This window comes from Anabrus simplex, chromosome 1 (assembly GCF_040414725.1).
Source record: "Anabrus simplex isolate iqAnaSimp1 chromosome 1, ASM4041472v1, whole genome shotgun sequence".
NCBI lineage: Eukaryota > Metazoa > Arthropoda > Insecta > Orthoptera > Tettigoniidae > Anabrus > Anabrus simplex.
Genome location: NC_090265.1, coordinates 1,556,242,965 through 1,556,262,979, shown reverse-complemented (window position 1 = coordinate 1,556,262,979; position 20,015 = coordinate 1,556,242,965). Strand labels below are relative to the sequence as shown.

Genomic DNA, 20,015 nt, shown 5'->3' with positions numbered 1-20,015 from the left:
GAAGATTTATAAACCAGGGGAATGGCATGCTAAAGAAGAAAGTTATCTAACTCACCAGCTACTTCCCACCAATATTCAGGCAGGCTGTTACACTCTGTCGAATGGGCGAGTTGACTGTGTGGTTAGCGGTGCACAGCTGTGAGCTTGCATCCGAGAGATAGTGGATTTGAACCCCATTGTCGGCAGCGCTGAAGATGGTATTCCGTGGTTTCCCACTTTCACACCAGTCAAATGTTGGGCCTGTACCTTAATTAAGGCCTAAGTCACTCCTAGCCCTTTCCTATCCCATCGTCGCCATAAAACCTATCTATGTCAGTGCGACGGAAATCAAATAAAAAATACGCTGTACGCAACAGTAATCCTATCTACCGGACATGAGGGGCAACAGAAGACACAAAGCACATCACGACAAACAATGGTCAATGTAATGTCATTGTTGATCAGTGTTATGAGCTTTCTATATTGTAGGCCTACACATTTAGTTTTCTTTCGACTCTGTGATTTATAAAATATTTTATACCATAAACTGTAGTTTCTTATTCTCCGACTTTACATACCGATTTTCATTAAATACTTTTTACCCATTTTCTCGTTACTCGGCGCTGATATGGACTTAGTAACAAAAATTCAAATTCATGAATATCTTGGTGATCATATCCAGTACGGTAACAATGTATAAGACATGAATAATAGGATATTTAATACTATATAACCTTAGTTATCTAGCATTCATCGACTACACTTCTAATAAGAAATATTTCAGGATTACATTTTAGGCCTTCCCCTAAACTACCATTTCACTCAGCGTGAATAAAATAATTTACAGCCTAGACTATAGCAACTTATTTCCTGACTTTGCATACCGATTTTCATCAAGATAGGACTGCTAATAACAACAATATTTGAGAATTAAATTTTAGGCCTTCCCCTAAACTACCATTTTTCTCAGCGTGAATACAATTATTGACAGCCTAGATTGTAGCAATTTATTCCCCACCTTTGCATACCCATTTTCTTTAAAATACGACCACTAATCACATAAATAATTGAGAATTCAATTTTAGGCCTTCCCCTAAACTACCATTTCACTCAGCGTGGGTAAAATGATTTATAGCCTAGATTGTAGCGGCTCATCCCCCGACTTCACATACTGATTTTCATTAGACCACTCATAACATAAATAGTTGTGAATTCAATTTTAGGCCTTCCCCTAAACTACCATTTCACTCAGCGTGAGTAAAATGATTTATAGCCTAGATTGTAGAGGCTCATCCCCTGACTTCACATACCGATTTTCATTAAATTCTCTTCAACCGTTTTCTCGTGATGCGTGTACATACATACAGACAGACAGACAGACAGACAGACAGACAGAAATTACGGAAAAGTAAAAAGTGCATTTTCTTGTTACTATGGACATGACCGATATAGAAATACCATTATTTTCAAATTCTGAGCAATGTACAGACAAAACTCTTATTTTATATATATAGATTATCTATAACAGAATACAGGGACATCTTGACTGTGAACTAGGGGAATATCAAGGTGGATTTCGTCCAGGAAGAAGCTGCCCTGACCAAATCATCAGTTTAAAATGGATTATGAAACATCATAGATCTAGAAACAAAAATTTAGTTATTACGTTTGTTGATTTTCAAAAGGCGTATGATAGTATACATCGTGAATCACTGTTGAATGTCCTTCAGGAATTTGGTCTACATTCCAAACTTATTAGCCTGATTGGTATGACTCTTAAGAATACTCAATCTAAAGTTAGATTCAGAAATGAGTTATCTAAATCATTTGCAATTACAACAGGCCTCCACCAGGGAGATGGACTTTCGCCATTATTGTTCAATTGTGTATTGGAAAACGTCATGCGAGAGTGGACTAAGGTGTGTCCTCCAAAAGTCAAAATTGGAAAAAATATCAAACAAAATTGCTTGGCATTCGCGGATGATCTTGCGATACTGGCAAATGGTTTCGAAGAGGCTAAAGTTCAATTAGAAGAACTTGCAAATGTAGCGAAAAAAGTTGGATTGCAAATTTCGTATGATAAAACAAAAATAATGCCTACTTTCAGAAATTTAAATTCAGAGCTATTAAATAATAATAAATGAATTGAAATTGTAAGTACATTTAAATATTTGGGTGAAAATCTCACTTGGAATTGCAATGAAAAACCATCAATAGAGAGCAGAATATATAAACTGAAGCAAGCACAACGGATAACTTGGCCTACATACAAAAAGAAATGTCTTTCGATTAATGCTAAATTTAGGCATTATAACTCTGTTATTAAACCAGGAGCAACTTATGCTTGTGAAACATTATTTAAACTCAATACTAGATCAACAACAGAACGCTTACAACGAGTTGATCAAAGGATACTCAGGACGATCATAAACAAGAAACATCAGGTGGATGGACAGTGGAGATTGTTGCCGAATGAGGTTATCTATCGGTAAAGTGAGTCCATCACAGACACGATGAGAAAAAGAAGAATTGCCTTTTTTGGTTATATATTTCGACTAAGTGATAACAGAGTTTCAAAACAATTATTTAATTACTTTTGGAATAGTAAATCAAAAAACAATTGGTTTAAAGAAGTCCAAAGTGATTTGGAGGAGTTGAATATTACCATGCAAACCATAGAAAACAGAGGCGAGAAAAGTATTTTGAAGAATAAATGCATCAGGCTTCCTCTGACCACTGTACAGAGGAAAGAATATGTTATAACAGATGCGGAGAGGGCAGCCAGGTCAACCAGACTCAAGACTTTTTGGGAGAAGAAAAGGAAGACAAATTTGTTGTAGTCTGATTTAAGTGCTCCAATGTGGGCGTAAACTCTGTAAATAAATAAATAATTATTAATTTTGTTGATGTATTGTGGTAATCTTTTTCTAATTTTGTGTCTAACTTCAAAACGCTATTCGTAAGGAATTTTATTGGTGGCATTCTCAGTTTCCGTAATGATAGTGGTGATATTCTGGAAGGCTGAAGTATTTCCCCAAATATGTTTGGATCCCTTACTCATTATAATGGATTCTGTCTCATCAAAAGTCGTACCTGTTAGATTTTTTCTTAGTGAATGAAATATATTTTGGTTGCTGTTATTAGGTCTAATGGGGTAGTTGCTACTGGGAACTTTGTTTTGTGTATTCTGACTTTGTGACTGTTTTAATGCATTTAGTTTCTGTTTTAGAATGGCTATGTTTGATTGTTTTTCATTAGTAATTTGTTGAAAATTATCCCAGTAACTGCATGGTAGGTCGTGAGAAGCTTTTAAATGTGTTTCATAAAGTTGAATGTTACGGTGTTTTTTTTTTTTTTTTTTTTTCCTATATAGGAATTTTATTTCTTCCTTCAGCCAGATTTTATTCTTCTGTGTATTACGAGTCTGGTTGGTGTTTCTGTGTTTATTGTTGTATTTTTGAGAAATTTGGGTGTTAGGTCGTTTAAGAGACATTCTTTTAGAAGATGCTTTTGATTACATTTGTTATTTTGATTTTCAGATTTTGATATTTATAGTCAGTTTGCTTTGCCTGGTTGGCTATGATATCATAATCTATAAGTTTCATTTCCATATTGATTTTGATATTCACAAATATGAAGTTTTTGAAACTTCCATCTAATCAATACTTCATTTATATGTTATTATTTTACAGTACTGGTTTCGACCTTGTGAAGGTCATCTTCAGCTGACCAACATAACATGTTATTAAAACATACTGTGAGAATGTCACATAGTATGGGTAAAACATTGTCAAATTTACTAATGTTCTTTGTACTGGCTTAAGTAATCGTCTACGTTGAATGAGAATTAAAGCTTAACATTACTATTTTGTGCATGGATGATGTATGTTAAATATACAATGTTCTTAAATTACAAACGTCCACTGTTCCACATTAAAACTTATAGCTAGATGAATAAAACACTTGAAGCACAATTAAATTGATGCGGCGTATTGTACTTACGTGACTATGTTATGACATGTGATCAGCCGTGTTCGTAGATTGCTGGTAGTAGACGTCAAACGTCAGACTAATGAAACGCAGAAAATTATTATGAAAAAACCAAGGGTTAAACCTTGGAATTTGCAAGAAGTCAAAATAAAGGAAGAATACAAACTAAGGAATCAACAAAGTCTGCCGAAGGGTGAAGTTACCAACGTTAATGAAGAGTGGAAAGCTGTCAAAGATACCTTTGTGGGAGAAGCCAAAAACCTATGTGGAGTTACAAGTTCCATCACAAGAAAAAAGGAGACACCATGGCGGAATAATAGAGAAAAAAGAGCGGTGAAAGAAAGAAACCAAATAAAGAAGGCACTGGACAAGGAAAAACAAAAACAGGGACAAGAACGCAATGACAAGAAATAAAAAGACTCCAAGGAGTATACAGGAACAAGAAACTTGCTGTAAAGAACATTGTAAGGGAAGAAAAAGAGAAGAAATAGAATGAGTTTGCAGACAAACTGAAAAAGGATAGTAGTGGAAATATGACATTTCTATACAGAGTAGTGAAAAACAAGCGAAGGGATCAAGAGACCATAAAAGCAATAGAAAGTGATGATGGAACTCTGGCACAAGAAGAGGGAAAAATTAAACAGGAACTCAAAATCTGTTTCGAAAAATTGGTGAATGGAGATACAGAAAACATAACAATGGATTAGAGGAGAGCCAAATTTCTATTAAACAGTTTCCTGCCTTGAATAACGGGAATAACTTCAAAACTTCACATCCTAGACAACATACAGCATGTTGAAATGGAGATGGTATAATCTGTTATTTAAATGAGACTTGATCAAGCATTCTCTACCAGCAATTTTGCCATCTAACCAGCACCTCACTTAAAAAAAAAGCGCACAATTAAGAGAGATTCTCATTTCGTACAAAAAAAAAAAAAAAATTTTGGCTATCCCAAAAACCATATGAGCTGAACATGTTTTATCTCCTATATATGTTAAAAGAAATGTGTAAATGTTGTGATTCCAATAGACTTCAATTGCCGTCCCCTTATTGGCATTATGAGTGTTGATATTTTTGTATTATCTCCATTGAATGTGGACATGAGTAGGACGTCACATTAGAACTCTTAAGACAAGATCGGCCAGTTCATTTCCAAATGTACCATATGTTCTTGTACATTAGTGTAAATTGTTGTAAAAAAAATAGTTTTTTAAGAATAGTTTTAGTAGGCCTACAGTTAACCTCCTATATAGCTGGAAGAACGTGTAGATGTTTTGTTTAACTTGACTTCAAATGCCATCTCATTATCGGCATTATGAGAATTGATATCTTTATATTATCTCCATTGGATGTGAAGATGAATTGGACGTCCCATTAGAACTGTAAGACATGATCGGCCGGTTCACTCCAAATATGACCGTGATGTTCTTGTACATTAGTGAAACTTGTTATATATATATAAAATTAATTCATGAGAATAGTTGTAGTGTATGGTCCACTCAGAGCTCTGACTTGGAGTTTAGAATTTATGGCTGATGATGCCTGCAATGACAGGTGAAACATGTACCAAATGCTTAAACTTTAATATAATAATCATATTATAGTCTTAAAAACTTTAATAGTATTGAATAGGTGCTTTTCAATAAATTGTTAAACATTTAATATATTTCAATACGGTCAAAATGAAAATGCTCACTTGTAATACATATATTTTGTCCAGAAACGTTTGGCCAGCAGTGTACTCATCGCTGGAATACATTGCGAGGCAGTGAATAAGCTTTTTGTTTCGCTGTGGCTTGCATCAAAGAAGGGGAGTTTGCAGGGATACATACCTACCTGCCATTGCTTGTTGTTATTGTTCCAGTGGGGCACAATTTGTCTTATGAAGCTTCCATAGATTCCTCCTGATTCCAGCCCCTCACCCATGCCACGATACCAGTGACCTTTTACAGGGTCAAATGAACAAATCAGTACTCGCGTGAGATTCAAACCTCCATAACCCTTGAACACTGTCCACTATCAAATCTCCAATTGTGCCCCTGCCAAGTGAGCTATTGCAAGACTCGACATGCAGCAGGCAGTTCCAAGCCTTATACAGTACCTTGTTCCTGGTCTCTGTTTGCACCTCCTGCTGTATGGCACGTGTTCTTGGTATCTGTGCTCATTTTATGAGGTCATTCAGGGTACTTTGCCTTGTAGCGCTCAGCCTGCAAGCCTTCGTGATTTTCTTGTATAAACCTCAACTGGTATCATGCGTCTGTGTGACTGCTGCCAAATATTCTAGCGGCCAATACCTCTCCTTGCTGGGTCGTACTTCTTTTTCCCTTTGTGTATCTTTCACTTGGAGTGTTTGCTTCATGTAGGGAAGGTGGCGTGCCGTTCACTCTTTTTGACCCTCAGTAAAAGCGCGGATAAATCGCTGCGCCGTCTGTCAGACGTATGATATCAGTTACGTGACTATTGTTTGTGAGCCGTGTTAATATTTTGCGATTATTATGGTCTAGTATATAATTATTCGTGATAGTGCTGTGTAATTAGTTCGTAGGATATGGAGCCACAATCAGGTTGATCTCAACAGTCAAAACAGACTAAAAATGTTGAAACACAAACCGATTACTCTCAACTACTTCTGAGAGCAAATCAACCAAAATTCGAAATAGATATAGAAGAAATGGTTATTAAATGTTGCTTGACAGTGATATTGATCCAGATTACTAGATAGAAAGTGATGATGAAACGGGCTCAGAACAGGAAGCGGCTGATAATGATGGAGAGGACATATAAAGAAGTGCAGATGATCAAAGAAGGATGAATATATGATGCCGAAATGTGAATTCGTTTTTGCTAGTTGCTTTAAGTCGCACCGACACAGATAGGTCTTATGGCGACGATGGGTCAGGAAAGGCCTAGGAGTAGGAAGGAAGCGGCCGTGGCTTTAATTAAGGTTCAGCCCCAGCATTTGCCTGGTGTGAAAATGGGAAACCACGGAAAACCATTTTCAGGGCTGCCGACAGTGGGGTTTGAACCTACTATCTTCCGGATACTGGATACTGTTACATGTAACTAACTGGATACTGGCCGCACTTAAGCGACATGTGAATTTATGTTTTGAGCTTTCCAAGTAATTTGTTTATTTTAACAAACATAGGTTCTTTGTCCTCCCCTGCGAACCATGCAACCTTGCCGCGGTGGGGAGGCTTGCATGTCCCAATGAAGCAGATAGCCGATCCGCAGGTGCAACCATATCGAATGGGTATCTGTTGAGAGACCAGACTAACGAATGGTTCATCAAAAGGGGGGGTAGCAGCCTTTCGGTAGTTGCAAGGGCGGCAGTCTAGATGATTGACTGATACAGCCTTGTAATAATACTCAACATAGCTTAGCTGTGTTGATACTGCTACACGACTGAAAGCAACGGGAAACTACAGCCGTAACTACCTCCCGAGGACATGCAGCTCTCTAGTATGAATGATGTACTGATGATGGCTTCCTCCCGGGTAAAATATTCCGGAGGTAACTAGTCCCCCATTCGGATCTCCGGGTGGGGACTACACGAGAGGGGGCGATCATCAGGAAGATGGATACTGACATTCTGTGAGTCGGAGCGTGGAATGTTAGAAGTTTGAATCGTTGTGGTAGGTTAGAGAATCTGAAAAGGTTAGATGGATAGACTAAAGTTAGATGTAGTTGGTATAAGTGAAGTACGTTGGCAGGAAGAACAGGATTTTTGGTCAGGCGACTACCGAATTATCAACACAAAATCAAACAGGGGAAATGCAGGAGTTGGTTTAATAATGAATAAGAAAACAGGGCAGCAGGTAAGCTACTGCGACCAGCATAGTGAAAGAATTATTATCGTCAAGATAGACACCAAACCATTGCCCACCACAATAGTGCAGGTCTATATGCCTACTAGTTCAGCGGATGATGAGGAAATCAAAAGAATATATGAAGAGATAGAAGATTCAATACAATATGTAAAAGGTGACGAGAATCTAATTGTGATAGGAGACTGGAATGCAGTGGTAGGCCAAGGAAGAGAAGGTAATACAGTAGGTGAATTTGGATTGGGACAAAGGAACGAAAGAGGAAGTCGGCTGGTTGAATTCTGCACTGATCATAATTTAGTCCTTGCCAATACTTGGTTCAAACACCACAAACGACAGCTGTATACGTGGACGAGACCCGGAGACACTGGAAGGTATCAAATAGACTTCATCATGATTAGGCAGAGATTCAGAAACCAGGTGTTGGATTGCAAAACTTTCCCAGGAGCAGACATTTACTCTGACCACAACTTGTTGGTCATGAAATGCCATCTGAAGTTGAAGAAATTAAAAAAAGGAAAGAATGCAAAAAGATGGGATGTACACAAGTTGAAAGAAAAGAGTGTGAGGGAGTGTTTCAAGGAACGTGTTGCACAAGGGCTAAATGAAAAGGCTGAAGAAAACACAATAGAGGAAGAGTGGATATTCATGAAAAATGAAGTCAGTAGGGCTGCTGAAGAAATGTTAGGAAGGAAGAAAAGATCAGGTAAGAATCAGTGGATAACTCAGGAGATACTAGACCTGATCGATAAGCGACGAAAATACAAGAATGCTAGAAATGAAGAGGGCAGAAAAGAATACAGGTGATTAAAGAACGAAGTGGGTAGAAAGTGCAAGGTAGCTAAGGAAGAATGGCTGAAGGAGAAGTGTAAGGATGTCGAAGGTTGTATGGTCCTGGGAAAGGTAGATGCTGCATACAGGAAAATCAAGGAAACCCTTGGAGAAAGAAATCTAGGTGTATGAATATTAAGAGCTCAGATGGAAAGCCACTTCTAGGGAAAGAAGACAAAGCAGAAAGATGGCAGGAGTATATCCAACAGGTGTATCAAGGTAAAGATGTAGATAATTTGGTTCTGGAACATGCAGAGGCTGTTGATGCTGATGAAACGCGAGACCCAATTTTGAGGTCAGAGTTTGACAGAGCTGTGAGAGACCTAAATAGGAATAAGGCACCTGGAATTGATGACATTCCCTCTGAATTACTGACTGCCTTAGGAGAAACCAGCATGGCAAGGTTATTCCATTTAGTGTGTAAGATGTATGAGACAGGAGAAGTCCCATCCGATTTTCGGCAGAATGTTGTTATACCTATTCCCAAGAAATCCAGTGCTGAGAGGTGTGAAAACTACTGCACCATTAGTTTAGTATCTCATGCCTGCAAAATTTTAACACGTATTATTTACAGAAGAATGGAAAAACAAGTTTAAACTGAGTTGGGAGAAGGTCAATTCGGCTCCAGAAGAAATGTAGGAGCACGTGAAGCAATCCTGGCTTTACGTCTGATCTTAGAGGATCGAATCAAGGAGGACTAGCCCATGTACATGGCATTCGTAGATCTAGAAAAGGCATTCGATAATGTTGATTGGACCAAGCTATTTAAGATTCTGAAGGTGATTATATCAGATACCGAGAACAAAGAATTATCTACAATCTGTATAAAAATCAGTCTCCAGTGATAAGAAACGAGGGCTTTGAAAAAGAAACAGCAATCCAGAAAGGAGTGAGGCAAGGCTGCAGTTTGTCCCCCCTCCTTTTCAATGTTTGCATAGAACAGGCAGTAAAGGAAATCAAAGAGGAATTTGGAAAGGGAATCACAGTACAAGGAGAGGAAATCAAAACCTTGAGATTTGCCGATGATATTGTTATTTTATCTGATACTGCAGAAGATCTCTAGAAGTTGCTGAATGGTATGGATGAAGTCTTGGGTAAGGAGTACAAGATGAATATAAATTAGTCCAAAACAAAAGTAATGGAGTGCAGTCGAACGAAGGCAGGTGATGCAAGAAATATTAGATTAGGAAATGAAGTCTTGAAGGAAGTAGGTGAATATTGTTACTTCGGTTGTAAAATAACTAACGATGGCAGAAGTAAGGAGGACATAAAATGCAGACTAGCACAAGCAAGGAAGAGCTTTCTTAAGAAAAGAAATATGCTCACTTCAAACATGGATATAGAAATTAGAAAGATGTTTTTGATGACTTTCATGTGGAGCATGGCATTGTATGGAAGTGAAACATGGACGATAACTAGCTCAGTAAGAAAGGGAGTAGAAGCTTTTGAAATGTGGTGTTACAGAAGAAAGCTGACGGTGAAATGGATAGATCGAATCACAAATGAAGAGATACTGAATCGAATTGGTGAGAGGAGATCGATTTGGCTAATATTGACGAGAAGGAGAAATAGAATGATAAGACACAACTTAAGACACCCCGGACTTGTTCAGTTAGTTTTTGAAGGAAGTGTGGGTCGTAAGAACGGTAGGGGTAGACCAAGGTATGAATATGACAAGTAGATTAGAGCAGATGTAGGATGCAAAAGTTACGTAGAAATTAAAAGGTTAGCAGAGGATAGGGTGGCATGGAGGGCTGCATGAAACCAGTCTATTGACTGATGACTCAAACAACAACAGGTTCTTTGTAAAGGACTGACATAGCAGAGAATTAATCATTGAAATTTTAAAAATAGATTTTGAAAAAAATGTAGTCCATGTTTTTGGAGCTTCATTTTAGTAATTTGGTATCTTCTTCTGGATTTGTAACTTTTTTTTTCATAAATTTTCCTGAGACATGTTTGAAAACATATGTTCCAAGTAATTAAGTTTAATAAACAACAACGAGTTAAGAAATGATTGTATAATTAAACAGTAATATTATGGAGTCTGATAGACACCATGATACCAGTTGCGTTACAAAAATATGTTGTACCCGTTGAGGGATAAGAATGTGACAGTCCTTCATCTATGGACCGTATTACCCTCATTCAGTTGTTTTCCTTTCGTTAGTCTCAAATATATTGGTTGGTCCGTCGGTCGGTTTACATTATGAAAGATGAATCGGCTCTGAACTACCTTTCCTTTGGGTGACAGATGCTGCTTTCCTCTTTTAAAGTGGCATATGCTGCTAAACATATAGGTGATATGGTAGTTTTAAGCTGCAACTTTTACAGTGCTTGATGCTTGTTCTAATATTAAACTAATGAAGTTTATAATTTTGTATTTGAATGCTGCTTGATGTAAATATTTTCTATTCCAGTATACATTTCAAAGTACTAATTATTTGAACTATAGGATTTTGAATTATTTGCAGACCTGAACTACTTCGTCCAAATCAAGTTGGTGTTCAGCCCTCTCCTCCTTCTGCTCATCCTCCTGGTATGGCAACAAGTGTAATTCGCATCTCTCCAAATCCAGCACGTCACCAAACAAATCAGCATGCTGCATGGCGCATTGAGAGTCCTATAGTGCCATCATACAGTGATTCACAGTCTGTTGTAACAAGTGCTCCTCAGCAACAGAGCATCATCTTACAACAAGCCCTGACAGCCACTGCTCCTGATGCTGATAGGTCAGAGCACGTTCGCCTGTTAAAACCTCCACCTGTTCAACCTCAGCAGCAACAGCAGCACCAGCATCATCAACAACAACAACAACAACAACAACAACAACAACAACAATCTAACTTAACACTAGTATCAGTGCCAAAGAGTGAAGCAAATGTTGTGGACTCAGGCGGGGGTAGCAGTGCACTCTATTGTGTAGTGCCTCATCAGCAACAAACAGAACAGAAAAAGTTTGTGGTTATTAAGACGGAAGCCGACTCTGATAAATTCCCAACTACCATAATGGTAAATCATGTGGCTCAGTCTGTGTTGCAACAAACTGGTAAAGTTGGACATCGGGTGGAGGTGGTGAAACAGGTTCCTGCTACTCATGTGCCTGCTTCTCAGCCTTCTCCACAACATGTGGACCAACCTCAGCCTGGAAATCAACCAGTTATTGTTCATCCCATGCATCTCTTACCTGTTCTTCCTCCAGCACACAAGACCGGGGAGATCCGTGAGAAGAATGGAGGAGTGTTAGGTAAATCTGAAAAATATTATTCCTCATTTTCTGAATCTAAAAATTATCTTAAATCAGGGTTAGTAGAGATGGAGCCTATCATTTTGCAACAAGTTCTTACATGCAGAAGTTGTTGATTCGTAATGCTTTTCTGTAATGACAAGGGTAATTTTTTTTTTTCCCCACATGTGTTTTGGAATCGCCTTATTAATGAACAATATATGGCTTGAAAATTGGTAAGAATAACAATTCCCCTACACACTAATGCTGCTTTTAGGAAGCCACCAGTTAAAAGAAAGAGTTACTGAAGCCTTTCAGTTAATTTAATTTGTTTTTCCATGTAGAGGAATTAGATGATGCCATTTTTCTAAAGAGTATGAAGATATTATTATTAACTTTATTGGCTACATTGTACCACTTGAGTCGTTCCTCATTCGCTTTCTCTTTGAAGGTGTCCTGTGTTTGGTTCTTGTGATCTGTCCAGTTCATTTTTCATTTGCTTCGATCATAATTTTCTCAATTTGTCGGAAATTGCTATGACCTCTCTGCGTTTTGTTCCTGCTGAAAATTTGTGGATCAGTTTTTATTTCTGCATCTGCCATCTCAAGTCCAACTGCTTTGAGATCTTGCTGAATTTTACAGATCCATAGTCCTCCTGTCTTCTTTCCAAGATTTTTCATCAGTAGTTTTTGTAAAATCCAGTTTCCTGGCAGTCACAGGATGTGAAAGAAATACAAGATTTTCTTCATTGTGCTGGTGATTTGATCAGTCCCTCGATAAACAATTTCATTAGGAAGGATTCTCCAGATTCCTTCAACATGGTATTATCTATTTAGGCAAGTTCTGATAATTCTTTTTTCAGTTTTGAGGAACTGATCAGTTCTTTTTAAATTTGAAACAGGGTTTCAGAAGCATAACTGGCTTCCAGGAGAATTACGGTTATTTAGTGTTGGATCTTAGTGTCTATCGACAGGCATTTCTTATTATATGTTGACCAGGTTAGAACTTTTTCATTTTGTTAGTTCTATTTGTTCTTGTTTCTCTTTCATTTAAGCTGTATGTGATTTAGATACCTTATGTACTTGCATTTTAGACCCCCATATTTTCCACTTTTACAGCCAACAAAAGTAGTGGGAGGGTGCAATATGTGATTAAGCTCAAATTTTGTGCAGTGAACGCATGGTTCCTGGGTATTATTTTCACCATGTTGGTTATTCCTGTCTGTATTGACTTATATTCAAATTAAGTAAAGTATTGACAAGGCGGGAAAATATTTTATAGAAATTTGGTTCCCGGGCTATAAAGAGCTATAAATCGTAGATGTAAACGTTCTACAACGTTCTTTAACCCGCAATCGGCTGCGCAGCCGCAAGTCACGCAATCACTCGCATTGTTAGGTAGAGCCCAACATCTGTATTTCTCTTATAAAATCATTAATTTCATATATTTTATTTTGCCTTTATTTTATTTTAATGTTTTATTGGATACTGATAATTTTAACATTTTTATTGAATACGACAGTTAAAATTAAACATTACATTTATTTCAGATGAAATAGCACCAACTAATAAAAGTAGCATATAAACTTATCAACTTACGTACTAAATCACAAATACAATTTGGAATATTAATGAAATCTATATTGGTTTATGGTCTAAAAGTTAGATTACTTTGTCCTATAGTATTAATGTTCTTTTCACCATTTTCACACAAGCAACACATAATTATTCCCAGGAAAACTCATGTGATCAACTTAAATTTCATTTAAAACAAATCCTAGTTGTTCCCAAATGAACAATACCAGAAAATGAGATAACATGAAATTAAAACCAGACTAAGTCTTAATCGACATTTTATTGAATCAATGTCATTTTTTATTCGTCTGAATCTGGTTGTACAGCGCATGTTTGGCATATGTGAGTGGTTGAATCAATATGCTCATTGCAGATATGCCTATTGTAGCCACTGCACATACGCAGGGTGAATCTCTTTTTCTAAGCAGACAGAAGGCACACCTTGTTAGTCCTGTTAGTTGCCTTATTTTTTGTGCTGTAGGTAGTGTTTCAATGGAAGATCGACGAATCATGTGAGGCTTTACCAATTCCTTGGGTAGATCAGTCAGGAATTTTCTTCTTAGCATCATTACATTCGTGTTTGCCTTGTAGATTATCTGGGCATTTATTGGTCCAACATTCAGTAACCCACAAAAAATAGTAAATGGCCATCGATTACTAACTTGGATGACACTGTACTCGCTTTTCATCCTATCGAGAACATTGACGCCTCCTTTAGTTATGTTGTAGAAAGTTATTATTACTGACTTATTGTGTCTCCTGATTCCTCATCAGTTTCTTCATCTGCATGCATTGTTGAGATAAGTAACACATTCTTCTTCATCTTCTTCCTTGGCACGTACGATACTAAAGTACACTTGTTAGGATCTTTTCCAAATGCAAACTTGCTGCTGCAGTGAGGTCGCTCTTTTACATTTATTAGCTCTGGTGGGATTTGTGGTTTGTTTTTACATATTGTGCCCACCACTGTCAGTCTGATTTGTGTACAAGTCATTGAAAGAGGAACACTAGTGGAGTAGTTGTTCATTGTTACGTTTCTCCCACTGTTGTTAACACTTGTTATCAACCTTTCCACAAAACTACTTGTGTCATTAGGTATCTTGTATAGACCATCGGGTTGTTTCCCAGCAAATATCTCCATGTTGTTAGTGAAATATGTGTTAGAGTCAAAAATTGTATATATTTTTATCCTGTACTTGGCAGGTTTATTTGCAATGAACTATCGGAATTTGCATTTACCTCTAAAAGGTTCAAACTTCTCGTCAGTCACTGCACGTTCACCAATGTTATAGCTGACTTTGCATAAGCTTACAAAAGTTTTAAATATGCCATGGATAGGAGCAATATTATAAACATTTCTTCTTTTGTTTCTTGTAGTTTTGTCATCGAACCGGATTGCTTGCACTAAGGTATGTTTGCCAAAATTTCTACTGGCAGGACCATAAAGAAGGTGCGGGCCAAAGAATCTGGACTATCATTTAAACACTGACGTAGCTAAGAGGGGGGGGGGGGGGGGGGGGGGTTGACCTATATTCGTAAATAACTTCAAAGGGACCAGCCCCAGCTGAATCAATTACACATTTATCTCCTCCTTTAAGGAGGACTGGCTCCAACATAACCTTCCTGAATTAGTACCAGATGATACCTTACATTTCCTTTCATTGAACAAATTTAATGTCTACCATGACTATAAGAAAATGACATTCTTAAGAGGGCTCAACCGCCCATCATTACCAAGTTAAGCTGTTAAAACAGACCAGATAAATTTTAGGTGAGAATCACACATGATTTCAGAACATCTTTCTAACATAATTAGATATAGGATAGGACTTCCTCCTATCAATACTTATTAATTGCACTTATTATACCACAGTACCGGTTTCGACCCCCTACATAGGGTCATCTTCAGCTGAACAATACATTCACATATAGATCATGAAGCTATGATTAAGATTACATTGTCTGGGGAATGCCATATGATAACAAGTATTTGGTCACATCCAAATGGGGCATGTCCTTTCCTATTCCTATTCCTATTGCTATTTCTATTTCTAATTGTGTAGTTCGTCAATACGGATATGAAGATCATAGATTACGATGTTTCTAACATGTTAGCTTAAAATTAACCCTGCTGAAGTAATCACTCGTAACAATAATGAGCCGGATAAGCGGCTTACATATAGATTGCCTGGTTCCTCATTTCGCCCTCGCAACATTTTAAGACAGTTAGAATCTTACCTCCCATGCCCCCTTATGGTCCTTGGGTTGATGAAGGAGCGAGCAAGCCGCTCAAGCTACAAAACGAGAGTACTCAGCACACCGGCTAGGCGAGCCAGGCCTCACCGGCAGGGCAATGACCCAAGAGCCTACGTCATGCGCGCCGGCTCTCATTGGACAGCCAGGAGAGCCGGGGTGCATCTGCACGGGGCATGAAGGGAGCAAATAGTGAGACCAACAGCGGGATGAGGTGCTCCTGGGCGGAAACATCCTTAACCCTGGAGCCATTATTTAGGGCCAGGAAAAGAACATTTATTGATGTGCGCTCGAAGGCGACACAGCAGGAAGACCAAAATTAAACAATAATAATTACAAGGCTAGCTAGAGAGCCCGCACGTATACATACACCAAAGATTAAGTGGGGGGGATCAAATTCATGGCTCAGTATGGATTTTTTTTTTAGATATCGTTGAAACAAATATATCTGGCGCTGTTCCATCTGTGATCCACAATTCATCTGTGTTCAGGTGTTGACCTTTCTTAACACCTATTAAATAAAGAAGCCTTAAGAAAGCATTTATTTCTTGAAAGTCAGTATCCGGACAGTCTCGTTCACAAGTATATTGTGAACGCATTAAACATAGCTGCTGGTTTGTAAAAACAATGTCCATAATCAAATTATCAGGGAAGAAAATCTTCCAGCGATCTAATACATTTTTATGTTCCCAAAATTCTCGAGCTATACTTGGCAATTTCTTTATCAGGTTTTGTCGCAGTGTTTTGCTTGGTGGGGGGCCGTTTGTGAATGATCCATGGAGTTCCATCTTTGCCAGTATAAAAAGCAATAGTTATTCTCTGCCGTTCACCTCCAACCTGAATATTCTCAGTAGGTATTTCACTTTGACTTCCATCTAACTGTTCTGACGTGTCGTGTTCACTGTGTTCACTAACATCATCTATGTCAGACAATGGAGATGGTTCCTCGATACATTCTTCTTCTAACAACCGGCTAATGATTTGCTGGCTTTGACTTACACTCATATTGCCGGCAATAACAAGAAAAATCAATCAAATTGTGGAAAATTACACGCACGCACGCACACACACACACACACACACACACACACATGATCACTCACGCTGTTAGGTCTCCCGTAACGCTGCTCACTGGTTAGACATGCTTGACCGCTCGCGCTATGAGATAGCAACTAACACACCGCTTGCACGTTCTTTTCCCGACACTTTCCTCCCCTCCCAAATACCACAGCTACTACACAAATACATCATGGCGTGCTCAAAGGACCGAATGAGGCATTTTCAAATGGATATTGATTCAAAGCTAAGGACAAATGAATTCTAGCAAAATTTGTAAAAATGTTAGATTGAACTTCATAGCGCGAGTAATCGCAGGTTAACAAACTTATGAATGTATTCTGAGTTTTACTGGCTATTTTCATTGGAAGGCAGTATTTTTAAATTTAAAAAGACAATAAATGGTGAATACATGACTTTTAGGCCTACATATAAAGTTAATATAGTGAGTTTTAGTTACTCTTATATCATGTCATTCTGATGAGGTTGACGCCAGGAAGGGCATCCGGTCATAAAAACTTGTTACGAAGATTCGTCTCACTTCATACTTGACCTGTAGAGAAAATGCATATGGGTATTGTATTATCCAATATTAATACAAAAGAACTTAATGGCCAGTCATTTGTCTCTGTTACTTGAGCAGTAAACAGTAACACACAGTAAACCTGATCACTGCTTTCATTTGAATTATCGTTGTTTTGTGCTGCCAGCTTCCCTGCTACTGCTGTGTTGTCATTCAAATGACGTCATCTTCACTGCCACCTTGTCAGCCATGTACTGCCATCGAGAGCATTCGAGATACCATCTTTCTGAAACTTTTAAAAATAGTTTTGTTCCCGACTGTAGAGCTCAATTTATTACAAGTAATAAATTTCATCTTGATCCATGGTGGAGTTGTCGTATATAACAAATTCCAATTTGTACATTACAGAAGTTCCACCTTTCGACCACTTTAAAATCTTATGATTTTCTTAGATTACAATAGCATTAATTTATTTTCAACTTTTTTTTTTTTTGTTGGTACATGTTTTGTTTTCCGTGAACCAGATGCGAGAAAATATAAACTAACCTCTGAAATCAGTGATGCACTCTGCCATAAATTGAGGTGTACCACATTCTTAATTCTTAATTTCAGTGCCTTTCCAAAATTTAACCAGAGGTGAAAAAATATAAACAAACCTCTGAAATCAGTGGTGCACTCTGCCATTTCTTGAGGTGTATCACATTCTTACTTAATTTCATATTGTTCCTTATCACCTGTCCTAAGTTTCGCCTGGCTAACTCAACGGTAGAGATTTTGAAGCGTCAGGAATGGATATCCCGAACTGTCAAGCTAAATTCATTTTAATATTAAAAGGACAGGGATCAAAATGCATAAATGTGAATGAGAACTATTTAAAATAGGCAGTAAAAATATATTTTTTTGTGTAAAACATACAACGCAGACCGAAATATTTTTAAAAAATCAAGCAAACACTATACAACAATTACAAAATGTCACCAGGTGATGGCGGGTTTCGAACCCTCATTGAATTTGAGTTTACACTTTGGAATGTGAGAAGTTGCATAACACGTGAATGTAATCGCAAACAAGTGGGAACAAAACCTGGCCAGTGGCCTCAAAATCAATTTCCATTAATATGAAAAATGAGCAGAAAATTTTGCATTCAGAGAAATTAAGAAAAGAATTCCCAACAAATCAGGGCACATGAAACACACAGTAATCAGTACGTTTACATGCAGGATTCAGATCGATCTGAGTACACTTCCCGTATTGAAAACGCCATGTAAACGGGGACTCAGTTCGGATTGAGTCTCAAGGTCGATATGGTAAAATCTGGTATCGTATCGTACTCAGTTCGAATTGAGTTCCATGTAAACGCGGATCGTACTGAGATCGTATTGAAAACGACTGTGCACACACTCCATGTTTGTTCTGAAGAATCACCATCATTAAAGTACTGTCGAAATAACAAATATAATAAGTCGGTAAATATATTTACCTGTATAAATGATCAGCAACTGCAATCATATTATAAGACGGCCAGCCCTGGCGATTAAGAAAATCACGATAACCTTCTGTTGGGGGTTAAAATTGGAATGTGCGTTCTCTCTATTGCACCAATTACATTTGGAATACCACACATACTTTCAGAACTGAAAGTTATCTCCTAGGCTTCTACTTCATTTGGCGTTTTTAAATTCTAAGAGGTGATATCGATTTTACTACAATTCTGCATCATCTGTATACGTCGATGTTGCCTGGCGGATTCAATACGATACTCAAATACTACATGTAAACGGAGATTGTATTCAATACGGTAAGTGTACTGTAATAGATCTCAAGCCCCATGTAAACGTACTAAATATCATACCAGGTTTGAGACTGGTCCCTACATCCCCCCAAATGACAGTGACTCTACAGTAGACCATGGCCAATGATCACAGGAGGATTGAACCTCACATCCCAGAAATAGCACTCGGGATAATTACCCTTAAGCAACAGACATCGGTACAACAAACAAAATATCACACAAGAGCAAAAATCAGAGACAAATTAACCAACCACAATAAGCTATGGTAACCTGTAAAGAATAAAATAAAAAGACACATATATATAATACACTTGTCTTAATGTCTTGAGCTCATGGCCCAAACTCATGACCTGCCAGGTCCTAAGACAGTCAATAGCATCCTCTCCTTTGATTAGTCAGGCCGGGGCAATTACTTGCATTCTTCTTGATGTACACGTCATCCCAGCTGGTCTCCACAAGAACTCCCTAAATTACACGTTCCATCTGGTTACAATAATGATGATAGGCTATCACTTGCTGACGAGTATGATTGTCTTCCTCAGATGTTACTGGTGAGTCTGTGAGTTCTTAAGTGACTGTGGAGCCCAATCCTTGAGTCACAAATTCTTCTACAGTGGTGGCAAACATTGCCAGCGTTGAGATCCAGTAGTTGAGGGTTATTCATCCTGACTAACGCCCGCTCTTTCCGAGCAATTCTCTTCTGAATTTCAAATCTCCGGCACTGAAACTTCTTAGAAACCCCATGGATAAGACGACGCCATACCAGGCAGTTAGCTGCTTTTGTTTCCCAGTTGATGTTGATGTGGCATTTCTTCATGTCTGACTTCAGTACGCCCCTGAATATTTTTTGTTGTCCACAATGGTGTCGACGGCCACCCTTCAGGGGAGCATTCATAATTTGCTTTGGTAAGTGAAAATGAGGCATACGAACGATTCTGTCCAACGAAGTCGATGTTTCATG

The 20,015-nt window shown here is 38.0% G+C and overlaps 1 protein-coding gene across 1 annotated transcript in view; it reads left to right on the top strand.

Annotated features, from left to right (window-relative positions):
• The window catches only part of cic (Putative transcription factor capicua), a 519,891-nt gene that overhangs the window by 200,104 nt on the left and 299,772 nt on the right, over positions 1–20,015 (top strand). The window contains exon 8 of the mRNA XM_067138869.2: positions 11,105–11,877. Within this exon, the coding sequence (XP_066994970.2) occupies positions 11,105–11,877 (773 nt within the window). The remainder of the gene's footprint in view (positions 1–11,104; positions 11,878–20,015) is intronic.